Genomic DNA, 26,972 nt, shown 5'->3' on the forward strand with positions numbered 1-26,972 from the left:
GTTGTCCAAACTATTTCCAAACAAGCAGGAAAGTTATACAAGGTTACTTTATAAATGATTTAGAAACAGTTAATCATTTGTAATAATCTTGTATAACTTGTACTATATTTTAAGTCCTAAATCTTCTACGCTATAAATCATTTATATTATTGATATTCACGTTACGAAAGAAAAAGTTCTTAATTTTTAAAATCCATGCAAGCAGACTTACTTATGTTATATCGAATAGCATAATAGCTCCATTTTCGAGGGTAGTTTAATTCTTCGCTGCTAGAAAACTTTCCAAAAGTGCTAATTTACAGCGGGAAACTTTTCCTATTTCAGAATGTGCAAAGTGTTTATTCATTACTAATATTAAACGTGCTTTTTCGAAATCACAATAACACTTTACACTTATTCTAAAATACAAAATAATATAGATCTGTACCATATTTATCACATCATAAAACATCTAAATCGGTTCATAAACCCCTCAAAGTCAGATACAAGATCCAAAGGCCACTAGAGCATTCAGTTATTTATATCGACTGCCCCAAAACAGTGATTACCTCCGTAAAGACAAGAACCCAAGACGTAGCGGTGGTTTGGTTTGATTTATTTGATTACGGCAAAGTCCTCGAAAACTATATGACTAAGGAGATGAGTGCCTTCACGGAGGACTTTCTAAAGGGAACTCGATTTTATGCCGTTGCGCAGGACGAAAACCCTCATGCAGCCAGCTCATATGCGGGATTCGAACCTCAGACCGAACTACCACCATTCAGCGACTTTACCGCTCGGCCGCTGGTGGCGCGACGTAGCGGTGGAGAAGCTTCCAGCAATGCCATAAATTCAACAAATTGTGCTAATCGCGAACTGTTTTCTACAGTAGAACCAGATAAAAGGCCACTGGACGAAAAAACATGCACCAAAAACCCTAAAAAATAAACCCACTGGGATAATTGCCGGTACGGCAAATACCGCCACATATGAAAGTTCACTTAGATTTAAGCCCACACTGATATAAACCTACATTGATAAAAGCACACGCTGATAAAATCTCACATGAATAAAAGACTGAGTGGAGAAGTTTGACACAATATCTAAACAACCTCTTATACACGGTGGCAATTATTTAACATTGTTGACGAATTGCCTTGCTTTGACTCTTTTAACTAATTTACTTTTAACTTTAGATGCTTCAAGTTTATTTTACTTCAGTCCTGCAGCTACAGCTCAGGACGGGTATAAAAATGTTGTTTTTAATTTTTAGCCTCTTATTATGTTTCTTTATGTACTTACATACATATATACGTATATATACGCTTACTCTACTATCCGGCTCGGTGAGCTTAGTATTTCTATTCTTATATGTTGGTAAATTGCACGTTCTTTGCTTTAAAAGTGATTGAATTAGATTGTTTTTATGTTCCCGGTAAGGTTGCTATGCCTTTAGTTAATCTGCATGTAATAGTTGTAGAATTATCAACAATTTAAAAGTTTAAGTGTTGCTAACCCTAACGAGGCCGTCATTCGTTTATATTTGAAACTCTTAGTAGAATCGTGAATTGAGTCAGTTAGGGCACCAACTTTATTGTCTTTCTTCTGAGTGCGAGCAAAAGTAAACTTTCAGTTTTGAACACCGAAATCTGTCTTCCTGTCCGCTACTAGAATCGCTTGTTTTTGTGTAGAAACTCTAATTTTCATTGTGTAACAGTTTCTTTTAACCGTATTTGGTGTTTTATATTTTCTGTATTTTGCAATTTTTAATGAAGATGCTTTGAGTTTTTACGTATTTTTTGCCTTGTTGCGTATTGACAATTGAATTAATTGAATGAGAAATCATCTCTAATGGAATTTGAGGAAACAAGGTTAAATAAAATGCAACAAAAAATTCGTATAATTTAATAGGCCGTACAAGGAAGTCATGTGGTGTCCACATCAGATATTTTAATCTAATTTTTTGACAGCTGTATGACTGTAATTTTATCAGATAATAATCTGTCAGATAATAATTATGCTTAAATCGTTTGTCGTTTGAAATCACAATTTTAAATATTTACAATTCCTTAAACTTGCTTATTTAACCGAAGAAATACTTGTGCTTAATTGCTGTACTATATCTTTAGATATCACAGTAGCTTAGTCTTTAATATTAATTAATTACCTGATATTTTAATGCGGCGTTGGCAAAAACTTATCAATAGACATGTGTCAGTCATACTACAGTCGTGTTTTTAATCATATATGTTGCCAGCTGGGATTACAGTAAATTATTACCATCTGTGTCGCTTTCATAACTACGTTTAACCATGTGTGGTTGCAACGGCAAGAGAGAACAGTAAATAAAACACGACAAAACTAAATAAATCTTCAGTCTTAGAATAGGGTCGTAAATTATGGAAACGCTCTATCTGCATTTATGAATTTTACATCTCGGTCTTATCCTTTTCTAAGTGATGTATAAGATCAATGAATGGAATTATCGGCAATAAAGCTTCTCCTTTTAACAAAAGACTTTTTTTTTTTTTTTTTTTTCATTTGATAAATCCCAGAGACATTTAAAGAAAAAAAGAAAAAATGGTTGGTTACTTAAATGCGAATGCAGCAAAATTAAACACTCGATTATTAAAAAATGGCTATGTTTGGCTGGTAAACATGGTAGCAAAAGCTAATCAAGGAATTATTGGAAAGATATCACCAACTCAAGTAAAACGGTGAATTTTCTGATAATGGAATCTATGGAAATCGCATATATCTGTTAATGTGTAAGTAAGAACATGTTCACTAATTCATTGCATTTGCATATGTATTGTATACTTCCGCTAATTCCTAAATTTTTAAAACTGTGTGTCCTAGACTTTAAACAGAGTTTATAATTTTGCTGATACCTTAAACTATTTTGAAATGAGTATAACATATGGTCGTTTTTATAATAAGCATATTTCAATTTCAGGCCACAGCGGTATCAACCAGCTGGGCGGCGTGTACGTAAACGGGCGTCCGCTGCCGGACTCCACGCGCCAGAAGATCGTGGAGCTGGCCCACAGCGGGGCACGCCCCTGCGACATCTCCCGCATCCTACAGGTCTCCAACGGCTGCGTCTCCAAGATCCTGGGCCGATACTACGAGACCGGTTCGATCCGTCCGCGAGCGATCGGTGGCAGTAAACCCCGAGTGGCCACCCCTGACGTGGTGGCCAAAATCGCCCACTTCAAAAGGGAGTGCCCCTCCATATTCGCCTGGGAAATCAGGGACAGACTACTATCAGAGGGTGCCTGTACGAACGACAGTGTTCCCAGTGTAAGTCCCTTGCATGTGATTCTTATTACTTAAAATGCAATTATACAGCAAACTAGGAATCAAAGGAAGGAAACGGAATGAGATAAGACTTTTTATAGCTTTGAGGAAGAGGAACGGAATTACAAGTGTTATATAAAGTTGGTAGATTTTGATGAATATGGAAGAATCCAATGAAATTTAATTCACCAAGCGAAGGGAATAATTGAATAATTTTAGAATAAAGTTTAAAAAAATTATTAAGGGACCAAAAGTTCTTAAGCTGAAATGATTTACTTATACCTACTTTTCTGATACAAGATTTGTGTGTTTTGTTGGAATAATTACATCTCTGTTAGCTACAATACGTAAACGATGCTGAGTAAAAGTACTGTGAATTCTCTGAAAATTAAAATCTAGAATGATGTCTATGAAGAGTAACCAGCGTGTTTTACTTTTAAGACAGAAAATAAATTTAATAGCGTACCTCCGAATAATTTAAAGAATTTTTTAACTAATCGAAAGAAAAATTAAAAGTGTCACAAGAGTACTGGGATTTAGATTAAAATACCATGCCAAACAAATATTAATTTAGAAGTCAAACAACAAAAATCAGCGTTATATTTGCAAATTTTCACTGTAAAAATTTGCAAATATAACGCTGATTTTTTTTGTTTGACTTCTAAATTAGTACTGCGATTGTTTTGATGAAGAATATTTTTTTATCAAATATGCAAAACAATATTTAAAGGAAGTATACTTAAATAAACTTTTAAATGATTTTTAACAAAATGTGTTACAATTACTTTTGTAAAAGTTTAACTATATTCATGAATACTAATTCAGAAGTCAAACAACAAAAATCAGCATTATATTTACAAAATTTTCACAGGACTAGTTTCGATGGTTTTGTTGTTTGACTTCTGAGTTAGTATTTATTCGGCGTGTTATTGTGTCTTAATTATATTCATGAAGTTAAAAAAACCTACCATAAAAGAGTTTATTGTAACGTTATTTGGGTAATTTCTGGAGCCAGAAAATTTGAAGCTTGTCAGTAAAATTATGCAGAATGTATTTCTTAGAAATTCAGAATAAATTTTTTGGGAGTTATGAAATTTTTTTACCCTGTTCTTCACTGTACTATTGAGTATACATATCGCAAATGCCGAATTTTTTTTTATTCAGAAATTTCAGTTTTGTTCTATTGTATTATTTTGAAAAGGGACATGTATCTGTATAATTTGCATTAAGTTATTTGATGGTCTTCACAATCTTCTTGGAAGTCTTTAAGATCTGTAACATTACCATTGATCAATATTTAATTTATTATGACCATAAAAAGGAAAAAGTTTCTATATATTCTTCCATTATTTTCTGGAAACGGTGAAAAAAGGTGCAGAAATTATGCATTTGGTGTTGGTATTTTTCATCATTACATGCACTTAATAATATATTGAAAAGCATCTTTTACTTTTTCATATTTCCTTAATTTTTCGGCCCTGTTTCAAAGAGTCTGCAAGCAGTTTTAAATGTATATTGCTATTTTAGTCTGAGGTCTTGAAGAAGCATCTAATTTAGTTAAATTAGGTAAATAAAAATATTTAATAAATGTGCCATAAAATTTTTGTAGCAGTTTTAATGTTGTAATAAATGAATTTAAATTTCTTCAACTGAAAGGTTAGATTTTTTTATTATTATTATTATTTTTTAACCCAAAGAGGCAATTCGTCCAGGATGGCTATTAGTTTCGTTTTGGCATTTTGCGTTGGTTCACTATAAAAGTCTGAATCACTTTTCAAATTGTTGCCACCAAATATTCAACTCCTTGGTTATACTTAAAGCAATGAAATAAAAAAGAATCTGTATGAGTGTATGTATGTTTCTCGCAATGTGAAAAAATAACTCTACCTAGAGACATTAATTTTGAATAACGTAGTATTCCATTCGAATATGGGCATCTGGAAGCCCAAAATTTTTATTAACATACTCAACATTTTATGGACGAGGTTTCTTTAGATTTCTTACTGCTATTATGTTGGTAGCGTAACAACGCACAAACGTTACAATGTCTAACGGTATTTTGCGTCAAATAACTTATGTCTGTATCACTTTTCAAATCCCGTTTTGAATCTCCCATGAAGAAAACGCCGTTTGAGCGTAATATAAAATCTGAAAGCTTTCAGTTTTTTTTTTTTTGTTTTTTGTTTTTTTTTTCAATGATAAAGAACTTAGAAATGGCGAATGTATTAAAACCGCTTTAATTTGACTGCTCCTTATGATTGATTGGGTTAGCTGTATGCATGTATCATAAATAAAAACTAATTTTTCATATAAAAATCTGTCAGAAGAGGTATAGTATTACGTCATTATAAATTAATGTTACGAGAAAACTTGTGCCCTTATTTTATAAAGAAACGACGTTATTTTAGGAGATAGTTCTGCGTTTATTTCACAGGATCGTTTGTTCACGAGGCTAGCTATAAATGTTTCTTTTAAGTGACAAAATTTTTTGACAGTAATCAAAATTTACGAAATGGAAACAACAAACACCTTGAAAAAATTTCTTCCGGGATATATAAAAAAGAAACAATTAACGTTGAATGATAAAATAAACGGGTGTATATTTTTTGGAAACTTCAGATCACCTAACGTAAGCGAAAAAATTTGAAGGAAAATGCACAAATTTAATACTGTATTTAGAAAAGAAAGAATTAAAAGCAGCAAAAGTATTCCTTAATAATATGTTTTTTGATAATATATCTAATTGATATGGCTGATAATATTTAAATTTACAAAATATATGCAATTGATAATTTTAGGAATATTTTCGTCATTGTATTAACTAAGAAAAGATACTCTATACATTAAGTACGTCGATGCAGATTAATTATTTTTATTTTGCTATTGGTGAAGATACGCAATAATTACTTGTCTTCAAAGGTAGACGAAAATATCTACATTATGCATATTAAAAATTCATGAAATTAAGTATTGAGTGATTATTTTTAATTTAGATTTAGTAAGCTTTTTGCGTTGCACGAGTTTTCTGCTAGACAACTGTGTTACTCTCTCTCTTAAACACTTCCAAAAATCCGCTCCATCCCTTCCACCCACTCACTCCCTATCGACCAGCTTCCTCTCCGTTCCAGCGATTGAGCAGTCATCGACCGTTCAGGCTGGGGGGTGAGGGATCGGTAGGTGGCACTAGGGTAGTAAACAGGTTAAATGCGGCCCTCTAAATTAGGGTATTGGTATCACGCGAGCCACAATCGTTGATTGGACCCCCGCACCCAAGGGAGCCTCGATTATCATCCTCCAAGGCTTTATGGGGGATGTCGACCAGTCGGAGATTTCCGATTTTTTCTGCTGTCTTTTGTTACCAGATTTTAAACATAAATAACAGTGTATTATAATGCTATTTTTTAAACTTAAATGCTGAAATACTTCGTTTACATTTCAATTGCCTATAATGGTATTTAATATTAAATACGAATTTAATAAAATAATTAAGGTTAAACGTTTCCTCTTTTTGATTTTTAGGCAGAATCCTACAAGTACCAAAATTTCGAATTTTGTTAAAGTTTACTGCCTTTTACAATTTTACCTTTCATGCACGCGCTTCTTTCTGAATGTGTACATTTGTGTCCACTTTGCATAATTCCTATGCAATGAAATTAAGATAGTATATCTATATCTCTACTTTAATTAAACTTAGGAGATAATATAATCAATTAATCAATACTGTTTAGGAAATAAATTATATCTATCTATCTATATATAAAGCATCTAAATAAAGTAAATTGGAGTCAAAGCAAGGCATTTCCTCAGCAATATTACTAACTGCATAAGAGGTTTAACACAATATTTAAACAATTCGAAATTTTAAAAAAGAATCAAAGTAGTACAAATTCTAAAACTAAAAATGCAAAAGGGAAAAAAATCTCATTCTTAGGTAACTTAATTAAATTGTAGTACAATAGTGCAACATTTTATATTAAATCCTTCATAAAATTTCTTAGTCTGTTTTTTGTGTACACTATCGTCTGCTTCCAGTAGCTTGAATGACCGAATGAAGATAATGAAATTTTGTTGTGAAATGCAGATTGCATTACATTTAAAAATGAAATCCAGCTTTCAAGCAGGATTTTGAAATTCATTCAGTAGTAAAGATTTATACCTTTGCATGCAGACACAGGCATTTATTTTTAATTAAAAAAATATAATGAAATATTTTTGCTTTTTTATGTTTCTAAATTATTAAGTTTTTTAAAAAAGTTTTAAATGGCGAATTATTTTTCGATGTGTTGCATTGTAATGTGGAGTTTCCAGGTCGCAAGTTTTCCTCCCTACCATATTTCTCGTTTTATTATCACCTTTTTAAAAGAAGAATTTAACAACGAGTATTATACAGAAGTACAATATTGATATGGAAAGTAAAAATAAGGAAGTGGACTACTACAGAGAAGGGAAAAAATAAATAAATAAAAATAGGAGAAAATTTAAAAAAAAAATCACTTTGCATTAAAATTCTGTTCAGTTTCCTGTGCCTGTTGGGAACACCATGTCAATAGCTCATGAATATTCTCTCAGGAATATATTCATCTGTATTGTCCTCTCTAGAATATTTTTAATTATTTATTTAACAGGTGTTCTGAGTTTTTAATATGATGAAATCTGATAATAAAGGGAAAAAATGGGAAAAGGAGTGTCCTTAACCGAGTATTTGCAATAAATAATATTTCAGCTACGCGCATTATTTTAAAAATCAGTACGACTCAAATAATATTTGAAATAAACGAATTATTGCTAAAACTTTGAAAAATGACTAATATCAAAAATTATTTTATTTGAACAGAGATAAAAGAAGAATTTGTTTTCTATGAAAATGTTGCTTATATGTAATTAAATTAAAGAATTATTAAAATTTCCTTGTTGTTCAAAATATGTTGTAGAGACATTAGTTTTTTTTGGAAGCAGGCAAGATGAAAACTGAGCAGTAGCCTTCGCCGAGAATTGAACCACGGACCTCTGGAATACCGTATTGCAGAACCACTATACCACGAAAGCACGCCAAGAATGTGGGAGAAACACCTTATGTACTCCCCCTTTTAAAGGGAGACTGGGATGTTTTAGCGGATCCAATCGCCAAATACTGGGTGGGGAGAAATCATCATCCACCACCCTTTTAGTTCGGGTGCCACTGTAGAGACATTAGGATTTTTTGGAAGCACGCAGGATGAAAAATGAGCAATCGCCTTCGCCGGGAATCGAACCACGGACCTCTCAAATACCGGCCCAGCGTGCAAAACCACTACACCACGAAGCCACGCCAAGAAGGTGGGAGAAATACCTTAAAATGTATTATTCGAATATCGATTTTTTTTAATGTTTTGTTTTTGGATTTAAAATAAATAAATAAATATTTTAGCGATATTAGAAATGATGGATAAAGAGTCAATAGGTGAATGAGGCAAGATTTTATTCCTTATTAAAGCAAAAGAAGGAAGAAATAATTTGTTAAAATTTTGTTTCATTCAGTTCTTTCTTTTTCATTGAGGTAAATGTACATTTTCTTCGAAACTTTATTTTATATTACTATTTAAAACGTAATTGTAGAATTTCACTTTTTTAAATGTTTATCATCAAATTCCCTTAATTTAATAATGTTTTAATTTATTTTATTTATTAAATAAAGATAATTCTTTCGGTTTAGAAAATGTAAGAAAAGCAGAAAATAAAAATCCCTGTATTTTAAATTATTAGTTAAAAATCTTAAAATGCCAAACAACAACCTTTCAAAAACTCCAAACTTTTCCTCTCATTCACTGCTATTACAAAGCTTTAATTAATTTTATTTTTGTCTCATTTTCAATAATGGAAACATGTATTTTATCATTTCATGCTTAACTCCTGCGTGTATTTAATATACCATGGCATTCCTGTTACGAAAATTTTACCTCCCCATGAGCATCATTGACACACAGACTCATGGTTTCACTCAGTTTCGTAAAAACGGCAGTGGATATCGACCACAAAATTCCCATCAATAAATTTGGCTTGAGGTGGTGGCAACAAACCCACTCCTTCATTCACTTACGCTGTCCCTCCACATTCACCCTCTCTCTCATTCTCATTTAGCAGAAAATGCTGCGAAATACATTAACGTATCGGAGAAGTACGGAAATAAAAAAAAGGAAAAATAAGAGGAGGCGGGGAGTAGAAAGCAAAAATCCCTAATGAAGAGCTCCTTCTCATGGTGTATATTTACAAATACTAGTCTGATAAAAGGGAAACATTTTGTTATGAGTGTTTTTGGGGTCTTTTGTTAAAAGAAGTGAAGAAAAGAGGAGGAGACAAAAAAGAAAAGTCCATTATTGAAAGAAATTGTTAAAGAGGAATGAAGCACTATTAGGGTAACTTTACTGCTTATCTTTACTGCACTCTGCTCTCTTTAGTTGTGCTCATTTAGCTACGTCTTGCCAAATATGATTTCAAATAGATTTTTGTTCTCGATCATTCGTTTATCACCCTGAACTCTGGTAAATAAAGAACAGGAATATGAGTAAAATATATTCGCTTAAATTTCAACTTATGTATTAATATCTTATCATTACAAAACATCAAACATGTAATGTAAGGATTTAGAAGTCTATTTTGAATCTAGTTTGTATGTGCTATTCAATACGGTGAAAGAAATTTCATACAGTTCTATTAATAACAGATTTCATGTCAAATAAAATTTGATGGATGAAGTTAGGAATCGTTGTCAAGTAAATAAAATAAGGAGTAAATATTGGAGTAAGTGCCAAGTAAATAAAATAAGGAGATATTAAAGCCACAGCTATATTTTCCAATACAAAGCAAATTCTTTAAAAAATAACAATTATTTGCGTTCAGTTATATCAGTTCTGGCATGTGTAAATGTAAGTTACCGTGAGTTTGATTTTGATTTTTTTTTAACTGAGTATTTCTCAGAGGGAGTTATTAATTAGAATTATTCCCAGTCAGTCAAATGGCTGACTTACATAAAAAATAATTTTGCTTTGAAGTTAAATAAGTTTGATTATTTAAAAGTTTGTCCTTATTATACTTGCTATGTATGCTAGACTAGGGTCCGGTAACGTGGTGCCCACCACGCAATTTTAAAATTTCCTGCTGTTCAAAAATAAAAATTCTAAATTTTAGTTACTTGTTCAACTCGTAGTTACTCGTTTAGTTACTCGTAATCGTAATGAATAATTTTAAAAAATTCAAATTTTTCTTCATTATTTTAATAGCACGAGAAATATACTGTAGAGTCATTATAGTGTTTTATTTATTTATTTGAAGCAGGAGACGGTAGAAACAATGCTCTCGCCGGGATTCGAACAACCCTGGACCTCACAAATACGCGTCGAGTACGCTTCCAGTTACACCACGAAGGCATGAATAAAGAAGGAAGAAAATACCTTATAATACAATTAAACTTTTGAAATAAAAAAATGAATCTTTATATCGTCCAGATGACACTACAAAACTAGATGAATCAATTGTCGACTGCTAGAATTATCTGAATCTGAATACAGTGAACTATTTTCTGTCCCAGTTTTCCTCACGTATCTGTAAACTACTACTAATATACTATGACAGGTAAAAATATGTTTACAGGTGCTCCTTGGTGATAATTGGTGATTTTTGGCGGAACACGGACACCGAGTTAGTGCAATTCTTTGACTTGTTATTTTGGCTTTGTGTAGCAGCGATTTTTGAACAAAAAATTGCCGCTACACAAATCTAAAATAACAAAGAATTGCACAAACTCGGTACCCATGTACACATCGACCTATTTTCACTTAAAAAAAAATCAGATAATTGCACAAACTAGGCATTGCGCACTCCGTTGACTTTGTCCATGTACACATCGAACTATATTCACTTAAAAAGTGAAAGGAGCAGCCAAAAAAAAATCATAATAAACTACATTTTAAATTAAACAATGAAATAACATAGAAAAGGAAATTCATCTTTGCGCTACACAAAGGAAATATCCGTTTACTTTAATTACAAATTTCCGTATCTTCAGTCAAACAAAATTCCTTAACAGCATCCAAAAACTTCCTAAAATTATCTGAATTAGAATTTGTATACTATACTGGCGTCGCCACATAAATTCACAAAAATAATAGTCAAAAATATTCTCCATAGTGCCTGTATCCTCCGATGTTCGACCATACACATTTTTCCTTCCTACAAACAGGACACTTATAATGGCTACTAAATAAACCTTCATTTACACAACAGTCAATTAATGCTTTTTCCCTTTCGTTCCAAATCGTACAAAAATTTCAAATTAATCTTGCCCCATTCCGTCATTTTACCATGTAAATCACAAAAAAAAAAAAAAAAAAAAAAAAAGTATTTCTTATCCAAAATCTGACACACAAACATGCCTTTCCAAATCTTTTCCTTATCATTCAAATTCACCGCAATCATGCAACCAGTTACGTCATAAATAGGGCTTCCTTAACATTCAGCTACTCAAGTTATAATTGAAACAACAACTTGGCGATAAATGAAACAGCTTAGCAATAATCCAAGGGGTCCCTTAAATCTACCCTAACCTACGACGTGCTATGCTTTACATTCGTAAGCTCCGTTCGTATATAAACTTGACATTTCACTAATTTGTAATTCGAGTTCTAAGCAGAATACCGCCATGGAAAAATGAAATAAGAAGCGAGGAACACATAATTTTAATGGTGAGTTTGGAGAACTATTTCGGTTCATTTATTATGAAAAAAAAAGTATATGATAATTATGCTGTTCAACTGCAGTGACTGCTAAGAAACGTAAAGTGTAGAGCCTTTCCACAGCATTACGGTGACCGCCGAATGATCCCTATGATGTCCGCTGAATTCTCGCATTTCTGGAATAAGTCCTCATAGTAAAAAAACGTTGCCGAGCCCTCCGCTAGACTGACGGGGGAGGAATAACTTTAATTGTTTCACTATTTGTTGTTGCTAAGTTGTATCCAGAATCGCTCGTTTGTATTCAGAATTGTGAAACTGAATATCTTATCACGAAATACGGGATAGGAAAAGTATTATTAACACGTAAAATTACAATAGGACGCAAATTTAAGATCTGTACTTTGGACTATTTTTATATTTAGAAACCTTTTATTTTACACTTTGTCAGAATAAATACTTAAATGTTTTCAGCATGTTGCGGCTGCCGAAAGTTAGACACACCAGGCTTCATTAGGTAACCAATAAGTATTTTCCAGTGACAAGCTGCTTGACTTTAACCATTTCGGTGACGGACCGATATAATTAAAGTTCGGAGGGAAGTGTCAGCATTTCAAAAGCGTCTTCCCTAATTGGAGTCTACAAAGCTACTATATCAAACATATATCAGAACTGGATTAACCATGAATAGGCTGCTCATTGAAGAACTCACTTTGTCGGTTACATGTGTGTGCATCTAATAGATGATATAGCTTAGTGAAAAAGATGCAGCATTACGTGACATAGCAAATACATGTTGCACAGATGAGACAACAAGGACTTTATAAAGTATATTATCTGATCTAGAGTCCTTTTCTTTTTTTGAAAATCCGCTAGTTCGCATGCTTAAAACTTTATACGAAGACAGTTACAGAGACATATTAGACACAGTCATCTCTATCCATATTTTTGAGGGACCTATTCATCTTCAGGTAGATCTGCAAATATGAATGAGGACGATCGTCTGTATGTCTATACCTTTTAATTCAAAAATGAATTTAGCCAACTGAATTGTATAATTATTTAGTGGCTGGAAGAATATGATTACGAATTTGCTACATTATACTGCTTCCCAAATTTCAATGACTGTAAACCTACTGAACACTTCTAGAATGAGCTAACACGAGTGCTAGAGATGCTAACTAGCCTCAACATCATATCTTATAACTTACTATAAGAGTTGCAACAGCAGAGTTACAAATGATGTTTAAAATTTTCGATTTCCTGGGCATTTTTGCCCATGCTTGATCAGAATGGTGTTTTTAGCTGGAAGTCCTATAAGGTATTTCTCCCGCCTTCTTAGCATGCCTTTGTAGTGTAATGGGCAGCACATTCAGCGTGCATTCGAGAGGTCCGAGGTCCTAGTCCCGGCGAGGGCATTGCTAATTTTTCCTCTCTCCTGCTTCAAAAATACCTAATGTCTTTACAGTGGCGCCCGAACTAAATAAACGGTGGTGGATGATGATTCTCCAACGCCAGGATTTTGCGATTAGGGTCCCTAATTCCCAGTCGCCTTTTAAAAGGGGGAGTATATAAGGTATTTCTCCCGCCTTTTTAGCATGCCTGCGTGGTGGAATGGCCAGCATACTTGGCGTGTATTTGAGAGGTCCGAGGTTCGAGTCTCGAGGAGAGCACTGCTCAGTTTTCATATCTCCTGCTTTAAAAATACCTAATGTCTCTACATTCCATCTTGAAAATTTAAATTATATGCGATCAGTTTGAAACTAGCTTTTAACTGATAGCTAAAACAATAAATCTTAAGTAAAATTTCATCTTTTTGTCATTTTAATAGACTAATATCTGGAAATTTCATTGAGAAAATTGTAACATGTGTGTGCTTATTATGGCAAAACACGATGCAAAGTACCTTTACCCAAGCGACAGCTTCAAGTATTTCAGTAAAAAAATTAGTACCAATCTAAAAATAAATAAATAATAGCTTTATTGTTTAAAAGCGAAAGAGAATCATTTTAGATTATGATACGCAAATTTTGTTCTTTCATTACTTATTTATTTTTTTATTTTGCGTGCTCGTGTGTGGGCGCGCACTACTTATTAACAAAAATATTATTAGACCAAAAAATCCCGAAATTTGCATATTTTTTTAAACTTTATCCGTGTAAAACAGGTGACTTAATTACATAATTAAACTTTGTAAATATATCAATTTTATTTTGGGAAATTATTATGTTATTTTTAAGTATTTAAAATTTTACTTCCTTGTATAGATCTTTAAACTAAAAAACCTTAGTACTTAGTACTACGCTTTCCCTCGCAATAGAATCCAAACGTATCATTGTACAACGGTATCCTCAGTAACTTTAGATATCTACAATATAACAGCATCCATCCCCTCGCCTAAGATGGTGAGAAATGTGAGAGTAAGAGGGGAATAGAACAATAACTGGATCTCTTTCATCACCATTTTGCAAAAGGGAGGGACGAAATATTATTCAGCTGAATAACAAGGGGACAGTTGGGGGGAAGTTCAATTTTTGACAGCTCATCGGCGCTTATTAATTTTTCTTTAAGCCAAGCAGCGACCTTGGAGATAGCAAATTAAATTAAGTGTTAATGAAATTCGGAGCTGGTTTTGTGTTACAAAAGGTTTGGGAACAAGCAGGCGAGGGTTGGTGTTAGGGGAGAGCTCATGAGGGAAGGGTGCTGGGTCTGCTATGGGTTATGAATAGTTCTGAAAGATTTTTGTGGCGTAAATGATGATTTTCGCGAGTGAAGTTGTAATTCCTACTAGGATTTGGCTGAAATTATGGGAGAAATATGATTCACTTTTATCATTCCTCAGAATAAATAGGTTTCAGAAGTAATTTCCAATATTTCAAATTCACAATTAGATATATCGAATTATATTTGCGTAAAAATGTTTGATATAATATGTAATTCAACAAGTGCATGTCAATCTCTTATCAACGCAGTTTTTCAATATTTGTCCGTTAAAGTGATACAGAAGTATGAAATTTTGCTTAAAATTTATTTCTTCAAATAAATATGTGTTAAATCATACACCGAGGCATAAAGAGAAGGTTTCGTTGTAATCGGTTAATTTCAATTTGTGATGTTATTTGCAGTAAAAAAGAAACTCACAAATTTTTAATTTTTATGATTTATGTAGTAGGCCAGATTTTAGAAATTTGCTTAAAGGAGAAGGATTTGATATGAGATATGAAGTCTAATACTTTCAGCTAACGAAACAAGCGATTTTGAGTAACATTGCAAATAAATTATATGCAAACCCCGAAAGCATTGGATAATTTCGCCTTTTCATCATGCATGTTTATAGTGTTAATAATTTAATTAATAATAAAAACAGGTAATAAAAAGATAACAATATAGTTGTTCTTTATTTTAAGTTTCCTGCAGTTAAAAACCTAATTGTTCAAAATTTCTAACTGGCCAAAAATTTTACGAGTTACTGCGAAATTAAGAATTATTATTAAACAGCTGAATTTATACACTGTCAAGAACATTTTGAATCATTATTCATGCCTTTGAAATACCTTAACTACTTTTATTTTAAGTTTTTAATTTAACACTTTATTTTCAAAGTGAGAGTTGCAAGAAAGATTTTAAATAAATGTCTTCGGAATGTGACAAATAAAGTAGTCTTTTCTTGAGAAACTTAAAAAAAAAAAAAAAAAAAAAAAAAAAAAAAAAAAAAAATTCCCTGGAACTTACAGTTTTGTAACAAAATGACTAAAAATTAGCTGCTTTTCATACTATTTGTCTTTGGTTTTCCGCTTTAATCATCTTATCTGCAAGAAAACACGCGCATGTAAAAAGTAGTCTTCCTTCTATTTATATTTAGCTTTGTGCCTTAGATCTTTTAATTCAAATATTTTTATACATTATGTTTAGTGTTTGAAGCAACGGTGCACAAAAATTTTCGAGTTCTAACCCCCTTTCCAAAATTCATAATTCCCAGTCCCAAAGCAAAGGAATACAAGTAATAAAATCTGATGTCGACATCACATGATTTCTTTGTACGGCCTTTTAGATCATACACATTTTTCGCTGTATTTCGTTTAAACTTATTTCCTCGAATTTCATTAGAGAACTATTTCTCATTGAATACATTCAATTTTGATTTCCCCGCAAGGCAAAAATATGTTAAAAACTCAAAACATCTTTATTAAAAATTGTAAAATACGGAAAACACCAAAAACAGTTAAAAAAAGTTTTAAAAAAATAGTTTTTACAATTAGAGTTTCAACGCAAAAGCAGTTTACTTTTGATTCCACTCGGAAAAAAGATACTGAAACTGACGTAATCCACTATTCTACTGAAGAGTTTCAAACGTAAACAAATCGCGGCTGCATTAGGCTTAATACCCCTTAAACAACTTTTAAATTGTTGATAATTCTACAACTATTGCATACAAATTAACTTAAGCCATAAAAGCTAAAAAGAGAGCTGCAAGGTACATAATTACGTGTTATAGCAGCCCCATGTACAAAATTGTAACTTTCTGAGGCTACTCGTTCTTGAGTTATGCGAGGTATATACATACATGCATACGCACGTACAGACGTCACAGAAAAAAATCTCTTTTGACTCCCTTTTAAATCCATTTTGCAAGCCGTTTTGGGGAAAAAGAGTTTTATTTTATCCCTAAGTGCAGATGTCACGCAAAAACATCGCTCAAGTAGATTCAAGAGCGGTCAAAAGGCATATTTTCGTTGAAATATGATACCTGAGAATTTTCGTGATTACAATACTTCCTTTACTTCGTACAAAGAAGTAATAAAAATGGGCTAAGTATCCAGAAATGTTCTGACAAAGTACAATTATTTTTCATTGAGTTGGATAAATCATTAAATTTATCATTAAATCAATTAAAAAGTCGGGTAATCAACATTAACTAGCTGATGATTAAGGGCTTTCGCTCTGTTCATGCGATGCGTGCGTTGTTATACAACAATTTCAAATTAACTAGAAGTGGACTGTACTAAATATTTTATTCGACAACTTTAATCAAATGCGTGCCATCTTTCAAGCGATGACTTACTACTAATAACAACAGCAATAAAAAATAAAACTGAGTAAGCGTTTACAGGGTTGCTGTAATGAACATCTGCGCCATGCAAGGCGCCAAGAAGAGAAAAAATGACGTAATCTTACAGTTAAATAGTCTTAATGTATGACTTAACATACCCCCGGCATTGAAGGGTTACTTCAATAATTTCGTACGATAATACTCATAATAACCTACAAAATTGTACAATTACTACCTTATACAATAATGCAATACGAATAACATCTCTTAATTCAATATAATAATATTCAATTTTCAATAAAAATTTTATACACAATACAATGTACAATACAAGTTTTATAATAATAAGCTAACACTTAACTAACTTAGGAAGCTTCTTCTTGGGGTAAAATTGCAATTTTTGTAATTCCACGCTTAATGATGCCCTTTGCTGTCTGTATTTCTACTACTCTAACCTTACCGTCAACTCCAGGAAAAATTCTTGTAATGCGCCCTAACACCCATCTACAAACAGGAAGCTCATCCTCCTTAACTAGTACTAGCATACCTATTTTAATATTCGTTTGTTCTACCTTCCATTTTGAACGCTGCTGTAGTGTGTTTAAATAGTCCCTATGCCAACGATTCCATATCAACTGGACAAATCTGGTAGTTCGTTTCCATCTTGAGAGTCTGTTTTCAGGTATATCAATTAATTCGGGTTCTACTATAGCATTCAAGGGTCTTCCAATGAGAAAATGACCTGGTGTTAATGCCTCTAAATCATTTACATCGGAAGATAAGGGAGTAATAGGGCGAGAATTTAAAACAGACTCTATCTGAGTTACTACAGTTAATAACTCCTCGAAAGTCAACCTTGCATTACCTACAATCCGCTTTAAGTGATATTTCACGGATTTTATTCCAGATTCCCATAGTCCACCAAAATTAGGTGTCCGTGGGGGAATAAACTTCCATACTATTCCTTCTTCACCTAAATAATCTGCTAATTTTTTGTCAGGATTTCTAATTAAATTGTTAATTCCTTGCAATTCGGCATTTGCGCCAACGAAGTTTTTTGCATTGTCTGAGAAAATGATTGAGCATTTTCCGCGCCTAGCAATAAATCTCTTTAAGGTGGCAATAAATGCGTCAGTGGTGAGTTCACTCACTAGTTCGAGATGCACTGCCTTTGTTATAAGGCAAATGAAAAGAGCTAAATATACCTTATGAAGAGTTCCTTTCCTCTGTCCCTTGTACCTAATAAGAAATGGACCGCAAAAATCGGTGCTGACATGATTAAAGGGTGAGCTTGGATTTACGCGCTCTGCAGGTAATGACCCCATAATTTGTCCGATAGTGACTGGTTTATTTTTACTACAAATTATACATTCATGGGTAATCTTTCTAGTTAAATTCCTACCTTGTAATGGCCAAAATTTCTGTCTCATAAAACACAATAATGCTTGCGAACCTACGTGTAAATATTTCCGATGATAATGCTCAGCAATCAGCTTAGTTAGTTTGCATTTAACAGGCAAAATTATTTGATGTTTTTGTGAAAACATTACATTGGCCCCTTGTAATCGGCCTCCTACTCTCATTACATTATTTGCATCCAAAAAAGGGTTCAAAGAAAGTAAATTACTTTTATTATTAATGGGTTTACCTTGTGCGAGGGAGTTGTATTCTGAATAAAAACTACATGTTTGAACCTCTCTTACTAAAAAGGATTCTGCCTCATTTAACTCCTTTGAACTTACTCCTCCTGTTCTTCTCTGTGCTCCTTTCTGTTTTGCACACCTAGAGTTCCAAATGAACCTGAAAATATAACTAACAATACGTAATAATTTTAAATAATTGTTAGTGATATCTAGGACATTATCAATAAATTTTGAAGGCAAAGTGCATAAACAAGCAATGTCAGTTCTTTTTCTCAGTTCATTAGAAAATGTCTCTGTTTTTTCTAATTTTTCAAAGTCAATGTTCTTGTTAGGTATGACACCCTCACTCAAGGATGGAGGACCTTTCCACCACAGATCAGCATCATGCAGCTTGTCAAAATTCTGTCCTCGGGAAATAAGGTCTGCTGGGTTCTCCTCTGAACGCACATAATTCCACTGGCATGTCTGTGTTAGCTCTTGGATCTGCAACACTCGATTAGCAACAAAAGTTTTTAGTACATGCGGGGGATTCTGAAGCCACGCTAACACTATGGTTGAGTCACACCACAGACATATTTTGCTGATGTCCAATTTCAATAAAGGCACCACCTTTGCAACAAGCTGTGCTAGCAGTACAGCTGCGCAGAGTTCCAGTCGAGGTACTGTCAGCGGTTTTAGTGGAGCTACTCTGGACTTGCTGCAAAGCAAATGTGAAGATAAATTATTGTCATTTCTACAGCGTAAATAGATGGCTACTCCGTATGCGTGTTCTGATGCATCTGAAAATCCATGAATTTGTATATCAGAAAAACTATCCTGTAAAACATATCTACTGACTTTCAAATTGTTGATAGATTGCATTGAATCAATAAAAAGTTGCCAATCCTTAATTATCCTTTCGGGTAGCGGATCGTTCCAATCAAGCTTCAATAACCAAAGTCTTTGGATGAAGATTTTTGCTTTTGTTATCCCTGGACCAAGCAGTCCTAATGGATCATAAATGCGAGCAATATCAGACAACACTGTTCTCTTTGTGTAAGTAGTTGGTTTCTTGATGGTTGATTTGTACGAAAAACAATCTATCCTTGGATTCCATAATAATCCTAAAGCTTTGATGCTCTGATCGTCATCGAAATTACTGAAAGAATATTCCTCTTGTCCATCCGGAAACTGCAAAAGATCAGGATGATTAGCACACCATCTGTGCAGACGCATTCCTCCACGTGATAATAGGTTAATCAATTGCGACTGTAATTCTTTAGCCTCTATTAGAGTATGGGCTCCTGTGAGTACGTCATCGACATAAAAATCCCTTTGTACTATTGGCGCTGCTAACGAAAAATTATTTTTCTCGTCTTCTGCTAATTGATTAAGTGTGCGTGTTGCTAGATATGGTGCGTTGGAAGTACCGCAAGTTATAGTCTTCAGTCTATAGACCTTAACTGGTTCTTCTTCACTACTCTTCCATAAGATGCGTAGTAAATCTCTTTGATGTTCTTTAATCAAAATCTGACGATACATTTTTACAATGTCTGCTGTGAAGGCAATTTTATGCATTCGAAATCTGCAAATAATATCAAATAGTTCGTCTTGAGCTAACCCTCCATTCAGCAGAATATCGTTTAACGAAATTCCAGTAGTCGTAAGAGCAGTGGCATCGAACACTACGCTAAGTTTAGTGCTAGGTTTCTCGGGTCTGAAAACCCCATGGTGAGGAAGATAATATGAGAAACTAGAGCTATCCCCTTCATCAATTTCTTCGGAATGGCCTAATTTATTATATTCATTAATGAAATCTTCGTATAAGTGTTTCATTGCGGGATTGCGAGTGAAGCGTTTAAGTAGATAATTCAGTCTTTTGCTAGCGTTTTCTCTCGATTCCCCTAAAAGGCTAAGTCCTTCCTCCTTAATTGGCATTTCCACTACATATCTGCCATCATCTTGCCTCGTGTGTGTACGAAGAAAGTGCTGTTCACAAAATTCCTCTTCCTGACTTTTCACTTTTTTTGCTTCATTAATACCTTCAATCTCCCAAAACCTTCTCATGTTGTCAGATAAATTATCCCCATTTTCCACAAAACCACAAAAATTATCAACACTGCCTTGCTGCGGCATGCGCACTGACCCGCTAACGATGTATCCAAAAACTGACTGATGGAGAATCAGGTCTTGCATATTTATTCTATTTGTTCCCAGTAAATCAAAAAATATTTCGTTAGATAATAAAACATGTATTTGACCAGGTTTATAAAACTCTGGATCAGCTAAACCAATGAGTTGCAACTGCTTAACATCAGGAATGTTTATATATCTAGCAGGCGTTACGCGAGTTATTTTTTGAACAACAAAAAATTGTAAGGTACGAATAAAATCTCTAGTAGCGTTAGCGATGGTTGCTATAGCTTTTTCCTTAACACTCATAACTGTACCATTGATACCTGAAATAGAAGCGTTTATTTTTCTTTTCTTCAAATTCAATAACTCAGCATCTTCTTTAGTAATGAAATTATTTTGAGAACCGGAATCCAGCAAGGCTCTCAGCGAGATAAATTTTCCATCATTACCCTTAACGAAAATAATTGCAGTTGAAAGTAGAACTTGTTTATTAAAAGAACTGGAAATATTCAACGCAGTACCGTTAACGGACTTTGCTTGGTTGGTTTCATCAATGTCACTAACCTTTTGGCTGCTTGCCATTGGAGTAAATGTATCAGCATTTGGAGAAAGATTACTGCTTAATTTATTAGTCTTGTTTGTGATTTGATTCGATGTGCCGTTTGCTCTATCGAAATTTTCTTCATTTCGATCAAAATGTAAGAGCGAATTGTGAAATTTCTGACATTTTCTACATGTATTAGAACTTTTACAGTCCTTGATTGTGTGGACCGAAGATAAGCAATTGAAACATAGTTTTTTTGTCTTTACAAATTCCAATCGTTTCTTGACTGTTAGATTTAAGAATTGCGCACATTTCAACAATAAATGATCAGCTTTACAATAAGGACAATTTTTTGAATTTTCCGAAAGTGATGTAAGAGCTTTGGTATTAAATGAACGTTTCGATTCCCCATGCGGAGGTTTGTAATGTGATAGGGTGTGAGCGTGTTCCTTCAAAAAACATGTCAGTTGTTTAACCGTTCCTGTCTCGTCTTTTTTAAGTGACCTTTCCCACCAACACCGAGTATTTCTATCCAACTTTTCAACTAATAAATAAACAATTAACGTGTCTGAAAATTCTTCCACCTTTTGCTCCAATGCTTCCAAGGATCGTAAACATTCATGCACCTTATCGATAAATTTTAAAAGTGACGAAGTAGAATCACTCGTTTGAGGTATAGAAATTAATTTCTTTATGATAGAATTGATCAAATCTTTTTTGTTGCAATAGCGATCAACCAACAGATTCCATGCTATGTCATAATTCGAATCTGAAATTGGAATGGACTGAATAATATTTAAAGCGTCTGCCTTACACGAACTCTTTAAATATTGCAATTTTTGCGCATTAGTTAATTTGCTATTTTTATGCACAGCTGCGGAAAATAAATCCTCAAATTCAATCCATTCTTCGATTTTCCCACTAAATATTGGAAGAGACAATTTAGGCAATTTTATATCCGAAACAATTATGTCTTTACTCGAACCGTTTTCATTTGAGCAGCTATTCCTTTGAGAACGGATCTCAGAAATTTTTCTTTTAATTTTCAAATGAATTTCATCGAGATTATCTACTACATTTTCCTTTTCCTTAATGAATTCGTCAGTGTCCTTTTCTTCACAATGTGCAAATAAAGAATCGAAAATGTTACTTAATTCCTTTTTAAATTCTAATATTTTTGATTCGTATAACTCCAATAAGGAAATATCTGCTTCATCCACTGTAGAATTTACCTTATTTTCAAACTTTCTGATACTGCATTTTAAACATTTTTTGTTAGCTTTAATTGATTTCAATTCACTCATCATGAACAAATAAATAATTTATCACTTACCGTGATTGCAGATTTCTCAACAGCAACACCGGAAATGAACGATGATACAGTATCCAATCTTAATTGCGTAATCCACACGAAAACGAAAGCATTCCAAACACTCTATATGAAGTTATGCATAATACAACCAAACGAAAGTATTCCAAATGTTCTAAAAGGTTAATTTTAGCAACGATATCTTTTACCTGTGGCTCGGCGGGCCATAAAGTGTTCATGCGATGCGTGCGTTGTTATACAACAATTTCAAATTAACTAGAAGTGGACTGTACTAAATATTTTATTCGACAACTTTAATCAAATGCGTGCCATCTTTCAAGCGATGACTTACTACTAATAACAACAGCAATAAAAAATAAAACTGAGTAAGCGTTTACAGGGTTGCTGTAATGAACATCTGCGCCATGCAAGGCGCCAAGAAGAGAAAAAATGACGTAATCTTACAGTTAAATAGTCTTAATGTATGACTTAACACGCTCCTAAATAAAGCTTCTTTATGGCTTGAATGTGTTGGTGGGAGAAGAAAGTGTATTCCAAATAAAAGCTCTATGATAACATGACATAACCTTTTAAAGGGCATTTCTGAAAATATTTCAAAGAAAATTAGACTTCAACAGTACTTTTTACGTCGACGCATTTTTGATGTAGAAGCAACATATGTCTAACATGCATCAAAAAGAAAAAGTCGTATTTATTTTAATACTGTCGTCTTCTGATGTCATTTGTCACAGTGGCATGTTTAGATTAATAACTATTCAATGCAATATTATTATTTTGATTCTGAAATATTTCTTTCTTTTTTTTCTGGAGTTAAAGAAAGTTGCAAGTTCTTAATTTTTCCAGTAATTATCATTCAGAATTTCGGAAAGTTTTCCAATCTTGGTAAAGATAAACTTTAAAAAGAAAGTAAAACTTTTGGTCTTTTTAGATTTTCCTGTAATATAGCTTGCTGTTAACTGATCATTTAGAATTTATCGAATTTTGGTTCTCTTTTAAAGGAACGCCCTAAATCTAAATAAGTTTATTATTTCTTAAAATGCTACATGAGATAGTGTATATTCAAAAGCTATAGACATGGTCATGAGTAATTTTTTGTGACGTCGTTAAATTAGCAAAATTTACGATGAGTTTTGATTATGTTTATTGCCTCTCGTCTTTTATTTATCATAGAAAAGAAACGCAAAAAATTAACCATGGGAATATTTATTGTGTTTTGAAAGCATAATTAATGAAATGTAGAATGCCATTAACGATAAAAGTAATGCACTGTGTCAGTCTCTTTATCTTTTGTGCAGAAAAGTAAAAATTATATCCAATTAGCATTTACAGAATTAATTAAATTTGCAGAAGTTAAGAATTTTACTGTACCGTTATTAATTAAGCAATGACCTTTGCCATTAGTAATATTTAAAGATTCCTCCATCTAATCACTGCCTAACTAGAAATCACTTGTTGTCAAATGGATGATCGATTTCTGATATTTATGTTACGAGAGTAAGTCCTACAATTATTTTTTAAAAAAGTCACTGATAAAATGTTTCCTACAAAAGCAATATTTATGAATGAGTATTTTATACATGTCTAGAGAAAACTGAATGCGTTTATAAACAACACAGCAGGCAAATTGTTTATCGGATTCCTTGTCATGCAATTTTCTTTTCTGCTTTAAAAAGTAGTTCTAATATAAAGCTGTGTTATTTCAATTTTCTACGTAATACCTAAAGCCAGTCGTTCCGACACGTTGTCTGGAACGGCGAAACCTCGGACGGGAGCAAAGGTTTAAAATCCTAAGAAATGCTCTTTCGGCGAATTCTGTAGAAACTCGCTAGCTCTTTCACCATGACAACTGCATGTAAGTACTTTCCGAAAGCATTCTTCTATTCGATATCGAGCATTGAGTATTAAAGGAATACGTTGTAAAAGAGGTAAGTGAACGCATGCGCAGAAACTGGCGAGAATATTCGCTTCTTATTTACTCTCATCATATTCATCTTAAGATCTTCAAATGATAATTTACTGTTTATTCTTGAAGAAAATTTGAACAATGCGGGTTTCAAGAACTGTTTCAAGAAAATCGAACATGACTGTAAGATTCTTTTTCTTTCAGCATTAACATCAATTGTGAAAACTCCAATTTATTTTAAGTATATGTATTGATTTAGATGGAATGTTTCAGAAATATTGATTGCCTATAGATTGATCCATAACGAACAAGAACTTGGCAGCTGAGGCAGAGGAAATATTCATTTTTACTTTAATTAACGTTTGGGGCCACAATGCCCCTGGCACTCTAATCATGCTTATTTCCAGAGTATTTACATTTTTGATATTGCTACGATAGGAAGAAAACAGCGCGGCAACGTTTTAGCGGCAACAGAAGTAGAAGCAAAGTACACATTTACTCAATATGCTAGCTTATTAAGCCAGAGATTTCGTTTCTCGAAACTGGAGTTAAGTTTCGAATTAGTTACGTCGTGATAAAAAACTAAACGATTGCGTAATTAGGGTTCATGAAATATTATTTTACATTCAAAACAGCTAATAATTAAAAAAACAAAGAATACCCACATCAAGTTTCAGGCATTAAGATTTAATCAATTCCATCTCGTATTCAACTGACGTTGCCAGATCCAAAATCAAAATCTTGTGTCATCAAGCAGTTACGCCCCTGTTAAGAAAAGGTTTCGATTCTATAATTTTTAACTACGAATTAGCTACTTCATCATTGATATATAAAAGTCATAGGATATGGATTAATTTAGAAATATCATCGTCCAGAAAAAGTCATTATGATTTTTAAAATAGAGAGGGGAAGTACCAAAATTAAAATGAAGAATTAAGGGGCTATTATTAATTTAAGTTACAACTTTGATTTACATATTTTTCATCTTATATATACATATATATAAATTGAAAAATATGCAAATAATATTCATAGAAGACGATTCATTTTGCAAATAAATAATTTAAGCTTAGGTATCAATAATATAATATAGTAGAGCCAAAACTCGGCGATGCTCAAAGATATATAATTTACATTTTTCATGAATAATTAAAATTTTCTAATCTGTGATGTGAGACAGTCTTAGTACTTCTTTCATCCTCATAACTAGATACATCAAACTTTACTGCGCAGTTGATAATTCATCATACCTTAAAGTAAGAAGGACATCCTCATAGAGCACGTAATAAAGATAACACTCATTTATAGCACTTTATAGACCAAAACTGAAAGTTTCTCTTGGTCTGAAAGTAAGTTCAGAATGCACTTAAGTCAGAAACACAGTAATATGCAAAAAAGAATTTAATGCTACGTATAACGAAATTATTTAGTTCTTTGCACATTACCATTTAGATAATATTTTGCCTCAAACAAAATTTTAATTAATGTCTCAAATAAAATTCAAATTATCCTTGGAATTATATATAAGGCATCAGAGCTCTGTAATAAGACAACAACAAGTGACCTACAACAAATTTCACTCGTCCAAATAAAACCAAAGATTATTTCTCGATTAAATCTCAATTTGAGTACATTCCCCATCACGCTTTTACAAAAATGGGGTCTAGATGGTGGGCAGTGCCAACATCGCTTGAATACGACCCAGTTCACAAAGACCATGGAAAGTCAAGCCTGTTGAGCCGAGGCGAACAACAGTCCGTCTATAGGCAGCCACCTCCGCGGGAATTCCCGAACAGTAAAGCACAATGCTTTTCTGCGTTTTCTAAGAGAGAGGTTTTATTGATCGCAGCAATTCTTACCGATTCTTGTGTCCGCGCGACTTGTAAAAGCATTGTCCTTCCATTCAGTAGACGTAAACTAATGTATTGATGTATAGTTGCCGATTTGTTGAATTGTCTGGGTTCAAAGCTTTAACTTGTACGCCATTTTTGTCGTGTCATTGCTTATTATTTGACCTTCCGAAAGGCCATTCATATGTGACATCTCTGTTTAGTGAGGAAAGGAGTCCTCGACTGTGAAGAAGATTAGTTACTCTGCTAACATTCATGAGATGCTGGAACTAAATTGTGGATGCAATAGTCCTCGGTAAATGAAAGCAGATTTCGGAAAATTCAGACGTAGATATTTCTAAACTGAGTGTGCATATTTCTGATCTAGGCAATCAACTGCGTAAAATGAAGAACAAACAAAAACTTCTAGGCATCAAAGCAATAGCGATAAAATGAGCGTTTGACATTATTACATTTCGAAAGAAGGGCATTGTTTCTTCGTTCTGGTATTATGTAAAACCTCGTCCTGGTAAAATAAAATCCGCAGACATGACCATGCTTCAGAAGTTGACGC

At 33.2% G+C, this 26,972-nt stretch overlaps 1 protein-coding gene across 5 annotated transcripts in view; it reads left to right on the forward strand.

The window, feature by feature from the left end:
- Positions 1 to 26,972, forward strand: part of LOC118189713 (paired box protein Pax-6-like) — a 259,790-nt gene that overhangs the window by 134,924 nt on the left and 97,894 nt on the right. For all 5 annotated transcript variants that reach the window (XM_085817499.1, XM_085817500.1, XM_085817501.1 and 2 more), the window contains one exon: positions 2,936 to 3,282. In XM_085817499.1, coding sequence (XP_085673625.1) covers positions 2,936 to 3,282 — 347 coding nt within the window. The remainder of the gene's footprint in view (positions 1 to 2,935; positions 3,283 to 26,972) is intronic.

This window comes from Stegodyphus dumicola, chromosome 5, assembly GCF_044657685.1.
Source record: "Stegodyphus dumicola isolate Sdum_Otavi_A_Nest chromosome 5, ASM4465768v1".
Classification (NCBI taxonomy): Eukaryota; Metazoa; Arthropoda; class Arachnida; order Araneae; family Eresidae; genus Stegodyphus; species Stegodyphus dumicola.